The sequence below is a fragment of the Tachysurus fulvidraco genome, chromosome 16 (assembly GCF_022655615.1).
Source record: "Tachysurus fulvidraco isolate hzauxx_2018 chromosome 16, HZAU_PFXX_2.0, whole genome shotgun sequence".
Lineage (NCBI taxonomy): Eukaryota > Metazoa > Chordata > Actinopteri > Siluriformes > Bagridae > Tachysurus > Tachysurus fulvidraco.
This window is the reverse complement of record NC_062533.1, coordinates 4683355-4704929: the sequence shown is the minus strand read 5'-3', so window position 1 is coordinate 4704929 and position 21575 is coordinate 4683355. Positions and strand designations below refer to the sequence as shown.

Here is a 21575-nt window from a genome sequence, read left to right as displayed (position 1 = left end):
TTAAGATATGTTTAGAATTTATTGCTAAGTCAAATTTGCATTAAAATAATAATTGTCAAATTACCACTAAATATATATTTAAATCTAAAAAGAATTATCAATACATACAATTTTTTAAATAGTTATTCTTAAATAACAATAGTTATGATTAGACTGATGTACACATTTTAAATTCATACAAATATCACATTGCATTTGATATACTAAATGCCTCTGCAAGAGCTATTGGTATATTCATGTTTTATGTCTTTTTTTATTAAAGAAATGATTCAGAATAATACAAGTGATGGCTTAATGATTAGAATAATTTAATAAATATCAATATCAATAATTAATGATATTTAACTGTCTTCACAAGTCAAGCAGAGTGAAGAAATCAGCAGCCTGAATAGAGAGAAAACACACACACACACACACACACACACACACACACACACACACACACACACACACCCACACACAGACTATTAGCACAGGGGCTGTAAATGAGGGAGGATCATCTAATCTGAATTAACTGTATTTTAATAGTTTCTGCATAACCTGACCTGCATTTCATCTTCTGCATCGAATAGAGTGTCCAGGTTCATGTGACTCTCCCTGGGATCTGGATCCTGGCCAGTGTACAGAAGGTGGCTAAATGTGTCGTCCTGGACATCATCTGACTACCAGTTTGGATCCTGGCCAGTGTACCGGAGGTGGCTAAATGAGTCCTGGACAATAAGTGTCTCTGTGTTACAGCACGTTTATGTTTAAAGTTTACATTCCTACCAAACCTCATTGTAGCTACACAGGCTAAAATAATTGCACTGACAATTCCTTTTGATTAGTACGTAAACTAAAAAAGTTTCTCAGCTCTCACAGTATAAGAGCCATAATGAGCGGAGTAGGCAACTTCTTGTTGGGAGCAGGGCATGTTGGAATCCAAAGATCCTGGGATACAGCAATGATTCTCATACCTCCTACATCCTCCCCCCTACATGCCAGGAAATGAATTGGTTATGCTAATGAATAGCATATTGGTGTGTATGTGTGTGTGATGGGCTGGCATCCCAATCAGAGCACCCAGTTTTATTTTGATAGGCTTTGATAGGCTCTGGAGCCCCTTTGAAACTGACCAGAGTAAAGTAGTTACTGAAGATGAATGAATATATAAATGAAAGAATAAATTATAGCTTGTTCTGAACATCTACTGACCGACCACAGCAGAGATGTCAGGTGGATGAAATGTACTTGGGTGGTTGGAGACATCTTTCCCAGTGGCAAGCTTGGCCCTGTTGGAAGGTGTGCGTCTCTTTAGCTTCGCCAGAAGCTCCGGGTTGGCTCGTTTGAAGTTGGGGTTAAAATAGTGCTGTATGAAGTTCGCTTCTGTCAATATCTTATAGTCTGGGCAAACTTTTGTGAAGCCATACAGGTTAAGCTGACGAACAAAACTGATGAAATTAGTAGTTCTGAAGATCTTCTTGTTGGCTTTAGACAGCACTTCAGCTTTGAAAGCCTCTGGACAGATCAGGATTCCTTCCCCACTGTCATCCCAGCAGATTGAACAAATCTGAGGATCATTCACCAAATTCCACAAGTTGATCTTTGGTTGATCCGGACGTCCATCCCAGCTAAATGATTTGTAAACAACAGATAGGAGCTCAGTGTTATTGAACTATAGATGTTTATACAGCTTGACAATTACTAACTAGATTGTGACAGCTGATTTAATGTGCAGTAGAACAAGGAAGAAGTGCTGTTGGTGAGATGCATATGTTGTAAGAATCAATCAATTTATACCCATAAACTGTGTAGTCAGCCGCTCTCCCTCCCATCTGCACCGTGTGAATTGTGAACGCAGGCAGGTCAGTGAGTTACAGGGCGCTCCCTGTCTCCGTCCAGTTTAGGCTAGTAACTAATAGGCCTGTGCTGTTGTATAGTTTATACAGAATAGAATTAAATTAGCATTAGCAGAGTTGTTTGTTTTGCAGCACTGAGCAGTTATTTTACATAACTTTATCATAAACAGTACAAAAGCATTTCCAGATGACAAATATCTGGACATGCCTAGTAGTTAATGTTAATTATTGTTTTCTAAGAACAGAATGTCAAGTCAACGACATCCCATATTACAATGATTTTATTTATATCAATCACAACTCATCCTTAATGTGCAGATATTTGCCTGGTGGTGGTGTCAGTATGGATAAATTAGAATTTTCTGTTATAGGATGTTATCTAAAATGTCGGAGTTCAAGTGGGAGCTGCATCCAAATCAGTGATTAAGGCTGCAAAATCAGCCACCAGCACTTACAATAGAGCACATGTTAATCCTATTTCTGTAAAATGTTTGTGAAAATTAAATGAAATGTAAATCTCCCAAGAAATTCTGTACAGATACCAAATACTTTGACAATCAATATATACGTGCAGGCCATCGCTTTTTGTTTACTGACTGTTTTGTGCAAGCTAGTTTTGTAGTACATGTGAAACTCACAAAAGTTTATTTCTTAATATAATTCTTACTTTTTGTTCCCTTTCCTTTATTGCAATGGTATTTTATTTTACTCTGATTTGTATAATTAAATACTAATGAAAGATTACAGGAAAAACACACAATGACATGTATTTCATCAAATGGACACAGAGTTACACTGGGACAATTGGCGATGCAGAGCAAGATGAGCTCATAATTCGAGTGAATGGAGAATTAGCAACTGTTGTCCTCGTCGCTGATTTCTCTAATATTTCTAATATTTTAAGGTTAGTTAAACACCTTTTTATGTGACCTACAGATGTTTATAAGCTAATATGAATCTCCAGTGATGTGTATTCTGTAAGCTAAAAGTGTCAAATGTGTAAACAGTTAAAGTTTAACAGTACGCAGTGGCGAAAATGGCGGCCGACGTCCCCATATTGTTTATTTTATTTGTTCCTTATGGCTCTGGGGCATTTGTGGATTATTTCAGTGCATGTGGAAAACAGCTATGTGTGTAGTCCAATGTTAAAAGGGTAAAAGGTTAATGTGAATGTTCAGAGTAAGACCAGTTATGGCTGCGGCCTTGGTTATGGGCGCGCACACGTTAATATTACAATGATACAGATTCAAGTTATGAGACAGATATGTTTATTATTGAAGTTTGTGTTCTTAGAGAGAAAATGTAATACAGTTTAACTGTAAATGGGATTTATTCTGTTGTATAAAGTGAACACTTAAAAATTGTACAGTTATTACAAAACTTTTGGACAAAGATGTAAGGTGTTTAAAGGAAAGGGGTAAACATGATTGATGTTAGACCAAAAATGGGATTTAAAGGGAAAATGTTTGTTTTTGGATTCATACAAATGTTGATAAGTTAACGCGTGTAAAATGTGAGGATACATTTATGTGAAAACAGACCTTTGAAGAATATAAGGCTTCATGTTGTCCAAATGTGGATATAACCTGTTTCAATGCAAAACAGACAAAAATCACAGAAAATGATTCATGATTGCAGATGCAAAGTTAAAATGAAGTTGAAAATAAAGATACACCGAGTGAATGGAGAATGAGCAACTGTTGTTCTGCGTCGCTGATTTCTCTGTAATATTTCTAATATTTCCAGAGCACTCCTATCAGAGGATTATCTATATATCTGCCAGTGAGTACCTGCTACATACACTTAATTTATGCTTTACTAAGCATGTTAATTCCAGTAATTTCTGTGTAAAATTTTTATCCTTCATTTAGTATTTTTGTTCTTTTCTTTTTATTCTTAATTGTTGAAAGGAAATGAGATTATGCATGTAGCTCATTTACATAAAAAAGCCTAATTAATCAAGTTGAACTAACATAAAATATAATATTGATGTGTAATAATTGAATGAAATGACCTAAATTGTTCCTGCACAGTTAACATTCTACAAAATCAATATACACCATACAGACAATTGTGCGAAATCATTGTTTATTGTGGACAGAAAACTTCAATATAATGAGCCCTTATTAATTTTATAAAACAAAATGATCACAGACTAACTTTGTTGCATTTTATATTTTTATATAATATTCGGACACTGTGTGTCCGGTTTTTCCTCCTTGACGAAACAAATGTTGAGTCCTGGTGGGGTGTAAAAACCGAATCCACAAATGTGAATGAATCACTGTCCGTAATCAGGTGCGATTTCTTTCAAGTCGATCCGGGCAGTCGGTTCCTCCAAAAGTTCTCCCGGATGTCATGTTAAACCTCTCCAAGAAAGGAGAGAATAAAGAAAGAAAATAAAACCCCCCTGTTCGAAGTTCTGGACAGGACTGCGGCATGCGTGAAAAGAGGTATAAAATGTGTGTAGAAACAAGCCCGAGTCTCCCTACCTGGGGATGTTATGGACCAAGTCTACCTGTTACTCACTGACTCTGTGTGTGAGTGTGTGTGAGTGTGTGTGAGTGTGTGTGAGTGTGTGTGAGTGTGTGTGAGTGTGTGTGAGTGTGTGTGAGTGTGTGTGAGTGTGTGTGAGTGTGTGTGTGTGTGTGTGTGTGTGTGTGTGTGTGTGTGTGTGTGTGAGTGTGTGTGTGTGTGTGTGTGTGTGTGAGTGTGTGTGTGTGAGTGTGTGTGTGTGTGAGTGTGTGTGTGTGTGAGTGTGTGTGTGTGTGAGTGTGTGTGTGTGTGTGAGTGTGTGTGTGTGTGAGTGTGTGTGTGTGAGAGTGTGTGTGTGTGAGAGTGTGTGTGTGTGAGAGTGTGTGTGTGTGAGAGTGTGTGTGTGTGAGAGTGTGTGTGTGTGAGAGTGTGTGTGTGTGTGAGAGTGTGTGTGTGTGAGAGTGTGTGTGTGTGAGAGTGTGTGTGTGTGAGAGTGTGTGTGTGTGAGAGTGTGTGTGTGTGAGTGAACGAAAGAGATAGAGAGACCCTTAGAAAAACACACATGCGCAATCAAGTGAGCGTTGCAAACCAGGACGTGCCGGAAGAAGTGCTGACAAATATGGTTTTGGGATTAGAATAATAAAAAACATCAGGATGTGCTAATAAAAAAATATAATCTATATCACATCTCTCCGCTGTTAATTGTTCCTAATAACCTGTAAATGCTTTGGCAAGACATGTACTACAGTTTTGAATATTTTCCCCATAAATGCTTTGTTTTATTTTATTTATTCAATGGACAAAAAGGACATTTTTTTAGTTTCACCGTTTAACTTGCTGAATAAGAAATGTATTATATGAAAATTATTCCAAAATTAAAATAGATTTAATATTTTCTTCAAAGATACATCTCACTAAAACGGAATAAGGGATGAATAAAACAATAAATAAAAATATTTCATACCTCAACCAAAGAAGATTTGCTAAAACAAGTTTATGATTTCTAGATTTTAGGATGTAGTATAAACGTCATCAATTCACATAGTATTAATCGTGAAATGTCATGAGGATGTTATCGCTGATGCTATGGGTTTGGTTCTCAGCTCAGGTGTCAGTTTTTTGTCAGGTGTCAGTTTCTTGTTTGATTTTATTCTGGGCTTTTTTTACACACACAAATCATGTTGGATAGAACTGTGTTACTCAATTCAGTCATGTGGAACCAGTGTACACATGAATTCAACAAGTTTTTTAAGAATGTAAAGAACTAAGTAAAATTCCATATTAACTCCTTTCTTTAACCCTTGTATGTTGTACGGCTCTGTGGGAACCATATTCATAAACATCAGTAGTATTGAAAAACTTTGCTTCCTTGTAAATTTGTTGATTTTTTTCCACTCATAACTTGATTGAATTTGATTTTCTTTTTTTATTACATTTTATTAAAAAAAACAACAAGCACTTTAATTAAAAAATGTTATGTAATAAAGGTAAAGGGTAAATATTAACCATATATGCTGTTTATCTTGCTTGTAATTGGGATGAAGCAAACATCTGTAGAGTATTTTAACATAAAATGTTTGATTGTGTTGAACCACACAATTGTGGTTTGTGTAACCAAAAAATGCAGCAGGTCTACCAGACCCACCAACTCTGGCTGAGTAACAAAAATACGAACACCATACAAGAGTTAAACATTAAATGTGTTTTCAGGTGTCAACAAAACTGTCCCAAAGAAGTTCATCGCGGGGAAGCACAAAACTTATAGGGTATGGGGACCTTAGTGAAGCCAAGCTGACTGTCCACAATGGGCTCTTCTCCAGGTGGAGAGCTGAATGTAAATTTCTGCAGGAGGCATGTGAAGATAAGGAACAGTTCCACACGAGCTAGGTACTCACCAGGACACATCCTCTTACCTACAAACGATGGGCATTTAAAGATCATGACTTTTTAAAATTCAACACCATGGCTCCGTAAATGAGTGAGTTTTTGACGATGCATTATGTAGAATTACATAGTTTTGAAATATTTTTCCGTGTACAGTACCTGCAGAGAATGGAATGAATGCATCTCTCCTTCGGAAATGACCCTCTGAGTCCAGAAAGTGCTCTGGGTTGAAGGTGTCTGGTGTTTCCCACTCATTTTTATCATTCAGCACAGAAGAGATGTTGGTAATCATTACAGTTCCCTATAAATACAAGAAAAATCTTTAAAAATAATTATAAATCAAATAATGTGGGTTATTGGTTGAAGAAGAAATAATCAGTAAAGCATCAAATAAAGTATATTTTGGTTTAATCAACTTTTCTTTAAGCAGTGTAAGTGTTTACTGAAGATGAATGAATGAATGACTCTTTTTTTTTTTTTTTTTTTTTTTTTTTTTGGTTTGACTATACCAAAATGCATTATTCCTTACCTTTGGTACCAAATATCCCCCCAGTGTAGTGTCTTTTGTGGCCACTCTGGACATATTCAGTGGGACAATATCCCCTTTCCTCTGTACTTCATGAAGGACAGCATTGGTGTAGTGCATGTTGGCTTTGTCGGCCATAGTGGGGAAACGAATCTGTCCAATCACACTTTCAATCTCCTCCTGGACTTTCTCTAAGTGGAGGGAAAGTGAATATTATGGTCATTTTTTCTCACTCTTTAGACCTCCTCACTCTTACAACATCAGTGTCTGATCTCACTAATTCTCTTGTAGCCGAATGATCACTAATCCCTACAGACACACTCCAACATCTAGTGAAAAGCCAGAGAATAGTGGAGCACAACAAGCACAAGTTTGTAGTTTCCACAAACTTTTGACCACACAGTGTAATGACATTTTGTGCATTTCAGCAGTCAGAAACACACACCCTGTATCAGTGGATATTTTATCATGTAAAGCAGAGCCCAGCGGAGGGTGTTCGTTGTCGTCTCTGTTCCTCCCTCAAACAGGTCCACTACGCACCATTCCAAGTTCTCAGTGTTAAACTGGGCCCCCTTGTCATGTCTCCTCTGGAAGTACGAATAAAAGGAAATTAAAACTAAATTAAATCCACACTAAACAAAAATATGAGTGACGTGAATGAACAGGCAAATATAACCCAAGACATGTGGACACCTGACCATAACACCCATTTGTGGTCATACTAAAACCATGGGCATTAGCATGGCATTGTTCCCTTATTTACTGTTATAATATGCTTAACTCTTTAAGGGTTTCCACTAGATGTTGGCGTGTGTGTCTGTGGGGATTAATGATCATTTAGCTACAAGAGCATTAGTGAGATCAGACACTGATGGTGTAAGAGTGAGGAGGTCTGGGGTTCAGTCGGTGTTCCAGTTCATCCCAAAGGTGTTCAGTGGGGCTGAGTCACAGTTAGTGCTCTTGAGTTCATCCACTCCAAACAACACATCATGTCTTTATGGAGCTTTTGCACACACTGTGCCTGGGGCATCGTCATGCTGATACACGTTTGTGCATTTTAGTTCCATTGAAGGGAAACTGTAACGCTACCACATACAAAGACAAGAATATGGCTGTACATATGGCTGTACACATATATTTGACCATAAAGTGTATGTTGATGTTCTTCTCTAGCCTATTTTTAATAAAGAAATACAGAAATAAACCATATATCATCCTTAGCACATTGCACTTAAGCATTTTGATTACATTCTCAATTTCTGTAAAGTAGGAGTGGATATAATCTTTAGGCTCATTTAGGTCCTGGTCCTGTTTGTGTTTCTCAATCTTCTCTCCCAGAAAGGCTGCCAGTCTGCGATAGTTTGATATTATAGTGTGATGAGGTCCTGGTAAGATTTTCATTATGCTTGGATATGCATCATACATCTGAAAAAAGAAAAGCACAGAGTGATGTGTATATATAGACAAAATCTCCTCAGATTGAGCTGCTTATTGCTAATGAAGGGTAGAGGTTGTACAGCATATTTAAACTTGAGCTGTTGCACTTTATTTTTGTTCATTAGAGTGCAGAGCTGAATTCTGTACCTCATTCCACACAGAACCAGTGAGATACACGGACTCTGCACTCATGCGGAGAAGTTTCTGAAACTGAAGGTCATCATACTCGTAGCGTTGCCCAAATACCAGGCTGCCAATCACATTGGCTACTGCATTATTGATTTTGATGAGAGGGTCGAATGGACAGCCTGCAGTTGAAAAAGCATTGTTTTGAATGTTACCCTGGAGAACAACAACAAAAGCTATGCTATCTGAATATCTCATATGGACATACAGTACTTTGTATGTAAGACAAGAATCCTGAGTACTAATTATTATAATGAGTACACTACAGACACTACTATGTCTTTGTCACTACTGTCTTCATTAGAATTATTATGTCGTCCATCTCCATCGATGTGTTGAGATGGGCTGACAAATTGTGCACCAGATACTGTCTGTAATTCTATACACAATGACGTACATGGTAGGTGTTCGTGAGTGTATACGTAAAATGAGTTCTGACTTATGGGATGAATATAATAATTTTCAATATATTTTAATGTAATAATCACAAACCACAAACTCTTTTAAGTACAATTAATTACTAATCTTCAGATGACTGTGCAAAGTTTTTAAAAAAAATTTATAGGTAAGATTAGCCAGAACTTTGTCACCAACTCTGCTTTGTCTGTTTTTGACCAGTTTGAGCCGGTGTCTTTATCATTCTTTGAAAACGTTATTGATCATAAGAAACCCTCCACGTGTCTCACAGATGTAGTCCCTTCTCGTTTTTTAAACAGATTGGACCTACTGTATAATCCTTGAAATTATAAATAGTAGTCTGACCTCGGGTGTCGTTCCACTGGACTTTAAACATTCATTCATCAACCATTAACTAAAAAACCTAATATGGACAAATCTGTTTTCTCCAATTATCATATATTATGTATACAGCTGCAATCTTTTTTGATTTACATGGACAGAGAGTATTTCAGTCTGGATTTAATTGGATTTCATTGCACTGGAACTGCACTCTTAAAAGTTATTAATGATAATTTTATTTCAAGAATTACAGATTCTGGAGATTTTTCTATTCTTATGCTTTAGATCGTACAGCTGCATTTGATACCATTGATCATAATATTTTGATTTCCTAGCTGGACCATTGTGTTGGTATTAAGGGCATTGCTCGTGAGTGGTTTAAATCCTACCTATCTGTTCTCATTTGTGACCCTGCCTTGCGGAGTCCCTCAGAGGTCTATTCTTGGCCCAGTGTTATTTCCCTGTATACTGTATGCTTTCACTGGGTCTATTCTAAGGAAGTATGGCATTTCATTTTACTGTTATACAGATGACATGCAACTTTATCTGCCATTGAAGCAAAATGATACCAGCTCTCCTAATTTATTGCTGGATTGCCTAAAAGATATAAAGATGTGTGGATGGCCTTGAATTTTTTGAATGTTAATGAGAGTAAAACTGGAATTGTGATATACAGCCCAAATATTTCACAAGTATGTGCCCCTTAAAATGGAATTAGGATCATTACTCCTTTATATTAAATGCTCTGTTAAAGATAGGTGAAATTATGGACAGCGATTTTAAATTTGACAAACAGGTCAATTCTGTGGTTAAAGCCAGTTTTCATCAGCTAAGGCAATTAAATTAATGAAACCAATGTCTTCCCTGTGTCTCTGAAAAACAGCAGTCTACAACATCAAACAGAAGTTCATGCACATGGTTTGGAAGCAAATTCAGGTTTATTAGAAAAGAAAATCAAAGCAGACAATCCAAAGCAACTCAGAGTGAAGAGCATATAGCTTGAGACTAAATATACTCAATCTATACACAATAAGTCAACAGCAGGATATCAATCAGACCAAAAAAGCTTGGACAAATCACTGACAGCCATGACAGCAACTGATAGCGAGTCTTCTCTATGACAGGCGAATGTTAAGTGCATTAGTGTGATTAGGAAGATGTGGGTATGGTTAGTTATTAGTGAATGGTCTTGGGAAATGGTGCTTGTTGTTGATTAATATGAGTTGTGACATGGATTAAGGATCAAGGTTGAGTTTGGTTTGCACATGAGGCTGTTAATGGTATAGCAACGCGGAACAGTTCATATCCAATTCTTTCTATATTTAAGACCTCATTTATTCATTCATTTATAACAGTGTTTAAGCTGTTGGACTACTGTTGGTTGTAAAACTGAGAGAAACATAACTTGCTTCAAAAAAAGAATGTTTGAAAAATGGTTTCATTTTCAGTAACTTCTTTATCCTGATCAGTGTTACAGAGCTTTAATAAAAGTATTTACCCTGTTCCTGTTGGAATGATCCACACAGGAAGTAGCATTCCTGTTGGATTTTTTGCTGTAGAGTCTCTCTGCTCTCTCCAAAGTTCTTGAAGAAACTAACAGAAAACTGTTGGTGCTTTCTCTGTGAGTAGCCATTTTTAAATGAGAGACCTTTTTCCCCCGGGTTCCATGATACAGAAGAATAAATCAAGTTATATTAATCAGAAAAAAAAAAACCCAATTGTAAACATATATTAAACCTTTTTTCCTTTCATTTGACATTATTTGTACACACTGTACAGAGTAATATGCTGTTCAGATTGGCTCACCTCTGCCTTTGTAAATATCATCAAATAACGGTGGAACACAACGAGCAAAGCTTTCTGAGACAAGAGCTTCTTTCACCAGCTTATATCCAGAAACATACACGATTTTGGTAAGACCTCTCCTGAGACTGAAAATATTCCCATACTTTTCTGCTAACTGGTAAAAAAGGAGCGGGAAGAAATGATTTGTTGATGATTTTTCATCATTACTCAGCATTTTGTCAATGTGTTATCTGATCAAGTTTATATTTAACCACAGACTTAACCTTTCAAACAAACACTATCGTGTCTTAATCTAAAAATTATCATCACTGGAAGTCATTATTAGACTAGAACAAAACTCTCACCTTATTCATAGTCATATAATCAGTTCCTGTAAAGACATTTCCCAGGAAAGGCAAAGGCACTGGACCTGGAGGAAAGTTAGGTGGATTTTTGTTCAGAAAAATATGAATGAAGAGCAAGAAAAATCCAGTGAAAATCAGCCATTCTTTAAAAGTGAACAGCTCGAATAAAGAATAAAAAACCATAGCTATCTTGGTCCGAGGATTCGATAATTTGGAGTAACCGAGAGCACTGTGCGTTTGAATAGTTCTCTAATGTACCTTAGCCACAAGTGCTTACATTTGTGCACACGGTACACAGGATTCCGCGAAGTTCATGGCTACACAATCATTCTCTTGTGGTCTCCAAATAAAACAGAGGCCCCCATGAAATATTTACATTCTGCTCCAGGGGAAGAAAATTCCAGGCCTGTTTTCCCACTGAACACCACATGCCTTTTTATGGATGTTTTTGAAAAGCCACAATAATTTCAATTTCATAATTTTTTTTTTTTTTATTGATTCACCATAAACATAAACATCAGATTAAAAAAGTGTTCACATTGACTGGCATCATCTGACTTTATTTATGAAGGATTTTGAAATTCAAAGTACATCACACTGGAAAACAGCTTGTCGAATTGACTTACATTTACGACATTTAGCAGTAAGGGTCTTACTCAGGGGACTAGCAGTGGCAGCTTGGTGGACCTAGGGTTCAAACCCATGATCAGTAGCCCAACACCTTAACCACATCCCACGGACTTGGACTTCATACCAATATGCACATCAGTTCCATGTGAATTAAGAAACAATTTGTTTTTTTTCATCGAACATGATCAGTCAAACACTGAGCTCACACCTGAACTGAGAATCAAATTAACATCAGATATATGTGTCTGAGATCTTAAAGGTGGGGTGCACGTTGTTTGAGAAATGCTTCAGAAAACTGAGTCGGGCCGACAAACAAAACAAACATGTAGCCAATGAGCAGAAAGGGGCGTGTCTTGTCAATATGCGGCAGAGAGAATGTTCAATGCACATGTGTGACATTAGCAGAAAGCTATTGAAACATTGACATGGAGGATAAAAACGAAAAGTGAAAAAAGGCTTTCGATAAGGCAAGAAGCAGGACCCTGTTAATATAGGATTAGCTTTCCAGCGCTGGAGAGAACTGAACATCTTCCGTGTGAAACGGATCTAAACTTTTCACGATACAACACAGAGTACTACAAAAACACATTTGTATTACCATAGTATTACTCATAGAGTTCATTTATTGATAAAAATATCCCCTCGGTCAGCTGCCCCAACAGGTTCCACCATAATAGTTATCTGGGTTACGTATGTATGTGTGGGGCGGAGCTATCAAATGTCAACACTGGCTTTCAAACATCGTGCACCCCACCTTTAACGTGAGCTTAGCGTGAGGTCACATGCATGCGGTAAGGTTTGGGTGAGTATGTGAAGCCCATCTGGCCCTCCAAACACAGCTTATCGCCAGGACAAGGGGAGATCGTAAAGCACTGCAACAAAGAGGTGAAGAAGAGAAAGAGCTCCATACGAGCCAGCTGCTCCCCCACACACACTCTTCTACCTATGTGACACATAAATGAGAAATTAAGGTTAACTAATTTTACTTTTTTCAACCATTTGTCAGACATATATAGAGCATATTGGCTTTACCTGCTGAAAAGGGCAGGAAAGCATCCTTCTTCAGGAATTGCCCCTGATCGTCCAGAAAGTGCCCTGGGTTAAACTTGTCTGGTGTTTCCCACTCACTTTTGTCATTAAGCACAGATGACAGGTTTGTAGTCACAGTTGTACCCTAACAAGTGAAAACAAATATATCTGGTACACTGTATTTTATTTATTTATTTTTTGTATGATTTTTCATACACAGCATCAGAGGGAACCTGAAGCCTATCACACGGACTCAGGGCACAAGGTGGTGGACTATGGACAGAAAAAATCATGCACGCATTCCATCACACACTGCCAGCAATTTAATCATGCCATTCAGCCTACAGCACATGTCTTTGAACTGAGGGACTAAAAAGGATCACCTGAAGGAAACTCCAAACACACACAATTTGTTTTTTTAGTGATTAGGATCAAACCTTTGGTATAAAGAATCCACCCAGTACAGTGTCTTTACAGGCCCTCTTTTGCAAACCCAGAGGCACGACGTTGCCCATCCTTTGGATCTCATGAACAACAGCTTCAGTGTAGGGCATGTTGGGTTTGTCGGCCATGCAGGCTTGGCGCGACTGTCCAATTACTTTGTCGATCTCTGCCTGCACCTTTTCTGGAAAGATAAGACACTTTAAAAAGTAGTTGTGCGGCAAATTAAATGTCTAAAAACTGCATAAAGTTTTCAGACTCAGAAGTATCATGTTGTTTATGAATTAATATATGTATGAACTCACTCTGTATCTCAGGATACTTCATCATGAAGAGAAGACCCCAGCGAAGTGTAGTGGCTGTAGATTCTGTCCCTGCTTCAAACAAGTCCAGCATTGCCATCAATAATGTATCGATGTTAAATCCAGCTTGAGGATCACTCTTTCTCTATAATTTAGAAAGAATACTTCTGAAAATTGTTCATGTTCATGGATCCTCAACATTTTTTGCAGTTCAGACCCACAGAAAGTTCCAGAGAACGATCTTAAACAAACCTTCTCCATTTCTAGAAGGTAGCTGTCGATGTAATCACGCGGATTTGATGGATCCCAATCCTCCTTGTGTTTCTTTATTTCTGCTTGTAAGAACTCAATTATTTTTGCATAGTTTGAAAACATCTTCTGATGAGGGCCAGGAAGGTAATTGAAGAGGTGAGGGAAAACATTATACAGCTACCAAACACCACAGAGGACACAAAAATAAGACAGTAGTAAATATTTCTGTGAAGATATTACACAGAATCATATAATACACTGGTCAAACTGTGAATAATAATTGATTTGCTGTAAGAGCTAAACTTCTGCCTGCTGACCTGAGTTTTGGGCAAACCTGCTAAAAAGACAGCTTCAGTATCCAAACGCAAGATATTCAGGAAATTCTCATCATGGTATTCAAAGCGGTGGCCAAAAACTAGTGCAGAGATGATGTTTGAGACTGCGTTGTTCAGATAAAACTGAGGATCAAAAGGACCTAAATAGGTACAAAACATCCCATTGATAACTTGCTTGTGTATATCTATTCAAAACTTGATCTATTTCAAACATCATGTATGATTCATAATGAACTGTCCTGAATTCAGCTACTGTATATTTCGAAGTTAATACAAAAATCGGCTTTATCTAGGAAACCTGCTCAAGAATCTTACCCCTTACCTTGTTCTGCTTTGAAAGCATCACACAGAAAGATGCTCTCCTGCTGGATACTTAGCTCCAGAGTCTTCTTCCCTTCACCAAAGTGACGTAGATGTGTGATAACAAATTTCCTCTGGTTCTTCCATAGGTATCCATTACTCAGACCTATACCTTCAGAGCACAGAGCGTGGCACAAGTCTCAGTCAATCAAGCTACCTTACATTTACATATTTATATATATTTATATATTATTTTTTCAGAAACTTTATATTTCATATACCAACTTGGTAATGCCTGAATGCAGTTAATTTACTTTATTTTTATTGATTAAGTTGATGAAAGGTCACAGTATGGACAATAAAACATGTTAAACACCAGTGTGGATTTGTTTGGTCATTTGTATTGGGTTATGTGTAAAGTTAGGGAAGTGACTGGTTCAGTCTCAGGTACACTGTACAGAGTAAAGATATCCATGTCATTGTTTCACAAAGTAAAACCTATTATTGTTTCTTTTCTATTTTCTTTTTTTTTTCATTTATTTATTTGACTCATTTATTTAACAATTACAGTCTGAATGGCAGTAGCAAATTTATGGAGACCTGAAAGATAGACATTTATGTAATTTAAGCCTAAAATAAATAAATAAATAAATAAAATTATAAAGTGTTGCGATTTACTGTAAAAAGACTTTTACTTAATTCTCAATTGTCAGTGTTTCTGTCACAGGAAATCTTCAAATCAGATAATTTTACATGTAGTTTTACAAATAGTTTTTAGACAACATGACAAGCCGCATTTCATGAGAGAAAAAGAGACTCTGGTGCGTTAATAATTATGTATTGCTGCTATATAACATAAATAAAACCCGGAGCTGATATCATGTGCGGTTTGTTAATATTTAACATTAGCTGTGAAGATCATTTTAGTGTCCTAAAAACACTGCCATGTGTTACTGGAAACTAAAGTTTGTAAAAGAAGCTAAATTATATTTAATGCTTAAAAAAGATATAAACTGTTCTATACTGTTTAAATACATAATTGTTATTGATTGTACCATTTTCTCCACTACATTATAATAACCATATAATATGTCTTTGTTATGTATATATTTATGTCATGTATGATTTGTAGATCTGTTTAAGTATTTGCCTGTTTTAAAAGTAAATTTTATCTGTATTAAATCACATTTAACTGATATTATTTTGTGCAAAACAATTACCCATATTGAAAAAATGTAATAGTAAAAATTAAATAGGTAGTATAGTATTTATTGTAGTTTAGTATAGTGCTTGTTTTCTTGACCTGTACAAAATTTATAGTGTACAAACGAAACAAATGATTGATTAAAAAATATTATTTTCCTGACAATTTAGCATCAAAGACAATTATTTTTAATAACACTTTAAAAAATAAACTGTTCATTAATACACAACAAAAGCACAAAAGTTCATGCCCCAAATATTATTATTATTATTTTTATTATTATTATTATTATTATTATTATTATTATTATTATTATTATTATTATTATTTTACTTGCCAGTTCCCTTATATATGTTGTCAAACAGAGGGACAGCAGGACGGTCTGCAAAGCTGTCCAGATGAGTAATGAGAGCCTCCTTCACCATTTTATGTCCAGAGATAAACACAGTTTTCTCACTGCCCCAGCGCAGGCTGAACACATCTCCATACTTCTCTGCAAGCTGAGTTTAAATACATGCATGTAACACAGAAAAGAATGAAAGGTGGAGATACAGTAAAAATATACAAAGCAAAAAATATACAATTATGCTGTTCCTAATTTTGTAATACATTATAAAATTACAATAAAAAATTGTGTAAAAGTGTGATATTTATATTAAAAATGGACAAAAAACAAACAAAATGTTAAATGTCACTGGTGTTATATAACCTACCTTGTTTATGGATTTGTAGTCAAGCCCAGTGAAAATGTTTCCCAAAAAAGGTAGGGGCCATGGTCCTGGTGGATAGTTGGATGGATTTTTATTCCTGATGATATCAAGAAGTAGAAGGAAAACAAAAAATCCTATAAGGCAGCTCTTTAAATCGAGGTATTCCACTAAGTAGTGTAAAAACATTGCTGTGGTTTGTGAGTTTCCTGGTGATATATCTGTTCCTGTGCGTGAGGGTTTGAGGGTAATTTTTTCTGCTTGAGCTCTCGACCCACAGCTGCACTGGGGCAGAGTGAAGCGATTATGTAAGGCATCATGAATTCCACGAAACACACACACTCATACATATTTATTAATGTTGCTAGACATTTTACACTGAAAGAACATACTTCATTGTGCACACACACCTCAACCACCAAACACACACACACACATACACTCTCACACTCACATACACACATTAACATTGACCACTATCTTAGGAATACCATACAGACCTGCTAAATGGGCCACTGATGTACAGTAACCTCACTGTTATGTTTATGGAACCTGTATGAGATGACATGTGCTTTGTGATATGGCCTATTATCATAAAGACATGTAAATTGTGGCAATAAATGGATGCACATAGTGTACAATTAAATATATTTTATTTAATTAAATATATTTAAAATAATTTTTTTGGTCCTCATCAGAGTCTCAAATAAATAATCTCAAGATACAAAACAAAAATAAAACCAACAACAGTTTTTAATGTGTGATCATTTTACCCCAATAAGAAACCCGGTGAGCAAAAATCTGTACACCCCATAAATTATGTATAATTCCCTACATTCCCCATAACATGTAGAACTACCGTTAGCAACAATAACTTGTGTAAATGTTTTCTGTAGGAGTTTATCAGTCTCTCAGATAATTTTGGAGACATTTCAGCTGCATTTCAGTAATAATTGAGAGCATTTGTTTATGCACAGCTCTCTCAAGATGTCACTAAAACTTCTCTGCGGTTGGGGCTGCAAAACAAGCGCAAATCACACACACACACACACACACACACACACACACACACACACACACACACACACACACACACACACACCCCTTTCCTGACATCTGGTATGAGGTGTAGCTACAATATTCAGTAGTGGCAGATTGTATAATAATTCAGGCCGGAATTTGACTCCATTCCAGACCACCTTCTCAAAAAAATAAAAAAATAAAATTAGGGTATCTGGGGAAATTTTTTTAAAAATGTAAGACTTTTTTAAGAGCTTCAAATGAAATGGTGAAATGACTGTAAAAAATGATTTGATAACATTTTTATTAACAAGATTATTAAATTATAAACCTCACATTTAAACATTGGTCTTTCATGGGTGTGTATATATATATATGTGTTTCTCTGGTAACGACTGTACACAAAGCAATGCGACACGCACCTGCAGCAGATTCTTTAAAAACATATATCCCCATCTATACAGTGTGCTAGTTTGTCATTTTCTAAGATGTTGCAACATGCTTCTTAAAACTTCTTATATATTCTTTTTTTATGGTATGGTTAATAATTAGTGAATGGCCTTTGGAAATGGTGCTTGTTATTGATTAATATGAGTTGTGACAGGATTAGATAAGGATTAAGGTTGAGTTTGGTTTGCACGTGAGGCTATTAATGATATAGCAAACAATTCTATATTTACAATTCTAAAAGTGGGGTATCCAATTCTATACTCTTTCTATATTTAAGACCTTATTCATTCGTTCATTTATAACTCAGTGGTTACATTTACATTTATATTTACAGCATTTTGCAGACGGAAGTCTCTATCATTGCATACATTACCTCTGGGTCACTAGGTTACATACATAATATACCATGAGTCTAAAACATTGTTAAATTTTTTTTATTATTTTTTTTAAATAAACATATATGCAACAAAAAAGGAAGGAGTGGGAATCTGCTGACTTCTACTGGGGACATCCTTGGACGGTGGAAGGAGTACTTCGAGGATCTCCTCAACCCCACCGACATGTCTTCCACTGAGGAAGCAGAGGCCGAGGGCTCAGTTGTGGACTCATCGATCCCCCAAGCTGAGGACACTGAGGTAGTTGAGAAGCTCCTCGGTTGCAAGGCACCGGGGGTGGATGAGATCCGCCCTGAGTACCTCAAGTCTCTGGATGTTGTGGGGCTGTCTTGGCTGACACGCCTCTGCAACATCGCGTGGAGGCAGAGGACAGTGCCTCTGGACTGGCAGACGGGGGGTGGTGGTCCCTCTGTTTAAGAAGGGGGATCAGAGGATGTGTTCCAACTACAGGGGGATCACACTCCTCAGCCATCCCCAGAAAAGTCTATGCCAGGGTATTGGACAGGAGAATTCGGCTGATAGTCGAACCTCGGATTCAGGAGGAAGAATGCGGTTTTCGTCCTGGTCGTGAAACACTGGGCACCATACCAAAGAAAAATAAAATCACATGCCTATATGGCTGGAGGCCAGTTGCTCTCACACCCATCTTCAGCAAGTGCTTTGAGAGACTCATCAGAGATTACATCTGCTCTGTGCTGCCTGCCTCACTTGACCCGCTGCAATTTGCATATCGTAGCAACCCTTCCACAGACGATGCTATCGGTTTCACCCTACACACTGCTCTCTCCCACCTGGAAAATAAGAACATCTATGTGAGAATGCTGTTTGTGGACTACAGCTCAGCATTTAACAATATAGTGCTTGCCACACTTGTTTGCGAAGCTCCAGACTCTAAACAGATCTCTGTGCAGCTGGATTCTGGACTTCCGGACAGGCAGAAGTCAGGTGGTAAGAATGGGCAGCAACACTTTCTCCCCACTGACCCTCAACACTGGTGCTCCTCAGGGCTGTGTCCTCAGCCCACTCCTGTACTCCCTGTACACAAAATACTGTGCAGCCACACACAGCTCCAACGTCATCGTCAAATTCGCTGACGACACAACGGTGATAGGCTGGATCACCGACAACGATGAGATGACCTACAGAGAAGAGGTGAGCACCCTGACTAAATGGTGTCAGGAGAACCACCTCTCACTCAGCGTTGACAAGACCAAGGAGCTGGTGGTGGATTTCAGGAGACAGAGGAGTAAATACAAACCCAACACCATCAACAAGACACATTGTTGGAGGTGAGCTTCCCTCCCTCCAGGATATCTACACAAGGCGGTTTATAAGAAAAGCCCAGAGGATCATCAGTGACTCCAGCCACCCATCCCACAGACTTCTCTCTCTGCTCCCCTCAGGAAGACGTCTCCGCAGCATCCGATCCCGCACCAGTCGACTGAGGGATAGCTTTTTCCATCAGGCTATCAGACTAATTAACAGTCACAACTAATACACCCTACAGCATACTTCCAAATATGGTATGCCACACACTGACCTTAACTTCGGACTATCCACACTGGACTACACACACACACTGCATTATACACACTGGACTATACATACACACTGCATTTAATACCATAATCCAACCGGGAGGAGGCCCCAAGGAAGACCTAGGACACTCTCTCGGCTGGCCTGGGAACGCCTTGGTATTCCCCCGGAAGAGCTGGTTGAAGTGTCTGGGGAGAGGGAAGTCTGGGCATCCCTGCTTAGACTGCTGCCCCCAAGACCCGGTTCCGGATAAGCAGTAGAAAATGGATGGATGGATGGATGGATGGATGGATGGATGGAAGGAAGGAAGGATGTGCTAGTTGAAGTGTTTCATGAATAAGTAGGTCTTCAACCTTTGTTTGAAAATAGCCAGTGATTCAACTCCCCTAGGGGATGTAATTCCACCACCTTGGTGTAAGAACAGAAAAGAGCCTTGTTGTATACTTGCTTCTTACCTTGAGATATGGTGGAACCAGTGGAGCAGTGCTGGAAGATCTGAGGGTGCGAGGTGCAGTGCGAGGAGCGATGAGGGCTTTGAGGTAAGAGGGAGCTGGTCCATTTTTGGCTTTGTAGGCGAGCATCAGTGTTTTGAATCTGATGTGTGCGGCTCCCGGAAGCCAGTAGAGGGATCCAGTAGGATTGCTAGGATTGAGCTTTAACTGTGGAGCAGTCAACTGTGATGATATTTCTGTCAGGCATGCTGAGATCCGATCAGAAGCCGTGGTATCTAAGGGTGGGAAAGAGAAGATATCGTGTATCATATGAAGTCGTGTATCATCAGCGTAGCAGTGGTAAGAGAACCCATGTGAGGAATTAATTCACTAAGAGAGTGAGTATACAGAGAGAAAAGAATAGGACCAAGTACTGAGCCCTGTGGGACACCAGTGGAGAGTCTGCATGGAGCAGATGTCACTCCCCTTCACGTTACCTGATATGAGCGTCCTTCCAGGTAGGATGCAAACCATTCCCAAGCTGATCCACAAATCCCACGACTCCTGAGGGTGGATAAGAGAGTCTTGTGGTTGACCGTATCAAATGCTGCTGAAAGGTCAAGGAGGATAAGGACAGATGTCAGTTTGGCTGATCTAGCAACATGTAGTTTCTCAGAGACATCCAAAAGGGCTGTCTCTGTGGAATGAGCTGCTTTAAAGCCAGACTGGTTGGGATCTAGGACGTTGTTCTGTGAGAGATAGACAGACAGTTTATTATAGACAATGTGTTCAAGAATTATTGAAAGAAAAATTTTACTGATTTCTGATGCATCCAGAGCATATGGATCCAGATGCAAAACATCTGAAAGCCAAGGAGCAGAACAAGAGGTTTACTTGGGTTTAGTGGACAGAGGGCAGAGAAAGTCCATGGTTGAGGAAAGAGAGGAGAGGAAAGTATCTGTGGTAAAGTCCAAGGGTAGTGTGGAAAAGGACTCAGGATCAGCAAGAGAAAAAAGAATGCCAGAAGCTACAGAAGAAGGGGAGACAGAGTGGAGGTTGCGGCGGGTAAGAGCAAGGGGGTAAAAGGTCATTTTAGGTAGGATAGGGATAGAGAAGGATAACAGGTGATGATCAGAGATGTGTAGTGGGTAGCAGTCATGTCTGTAGCTGGGGAAGGACAGGTGAAAACCAGGTCCAGGACATTGCCTCCTATGTGTGTGGGGATGACGCTGTTAAGTGTCAGGGCAAATGAATCAACGAGAGTCATGAGGGAAGAAGATTGAAGGTTGTCAGAGAGTAGGTTGAAATC

General features: G+C 38.1%; 1 protein-coding gene across 1 annotated transcript; it reads right to left on the bottom strand.

The window, feature by feature from the left end:
- Nucleotides 1-5442: 5442 nt before the first annotated feature.
- On the bottom strand, nucleotides 5443-16816 carry LOC113642589. Its single transcript, XM_047801949.1, has 18 exons — nucleotides 16441-16816; nucleotides 16065-16227; nucleotides 14546-14695; nucleotides 14206-14363; nucleotides 13889-14065; nucleotides 13640-13781; nucleotides 13331-13518; nucleotides 12897-13038; nucleotides 12635-12807; nucleotides 11235-11423; nucleotides 10891-11044; nucleotides 10583-10732; nucleotides 8308-8468; nucleotides 7972-8148; nucleotides 7169-7310; nucleotides 6727-6914; nucleotides 6357-6498; nucleotides 5443-6226 (listed from the first exon to the last, which is right to left on the bottom strand). Exons 1-18 carry the CDS (start codon nucleotides 16621-16623, stop codon nucleotides 6051-6053), a joined length of 2955 nt encoding a protein of 984 aa, XP_047657905.1. The 5' UTR covers nucleotides 16624-16816; the 3' UTR covers nucleotides 5443-6050.
- Between the last annotated feature and the right edge of the window lie 4759 nt (nucleotides 16817-21575).

What these genes read in the sequence shown, in the direction of transcription:
- LOC113642589 (XM_047801949.1), bottom strand. Translation starts at nt 16,623, where the DNA reads ATGTTTTTACACTACTTAGTGGAATACCTCGATTTAAAGAGCTGCCTT. An exon ending in CAACATATATAAGGGAACTG is followed by an intron (nt 14,696 to 16,064) that starts GCAAGTAAAATA and finishes TGTGCTCTGAAG; the next exon opens with GTATAGGTCTGAGTAATGGA. An exon ending in TGCTTTCAAAGCAGAACAAG is followed by an intron (nt 14,364 to 14,545) that starts GTAAGGGGTAAG and finishes GTACCTATTTAG; the next exon opens with GTCCTTTTGATCCTCAGTTT.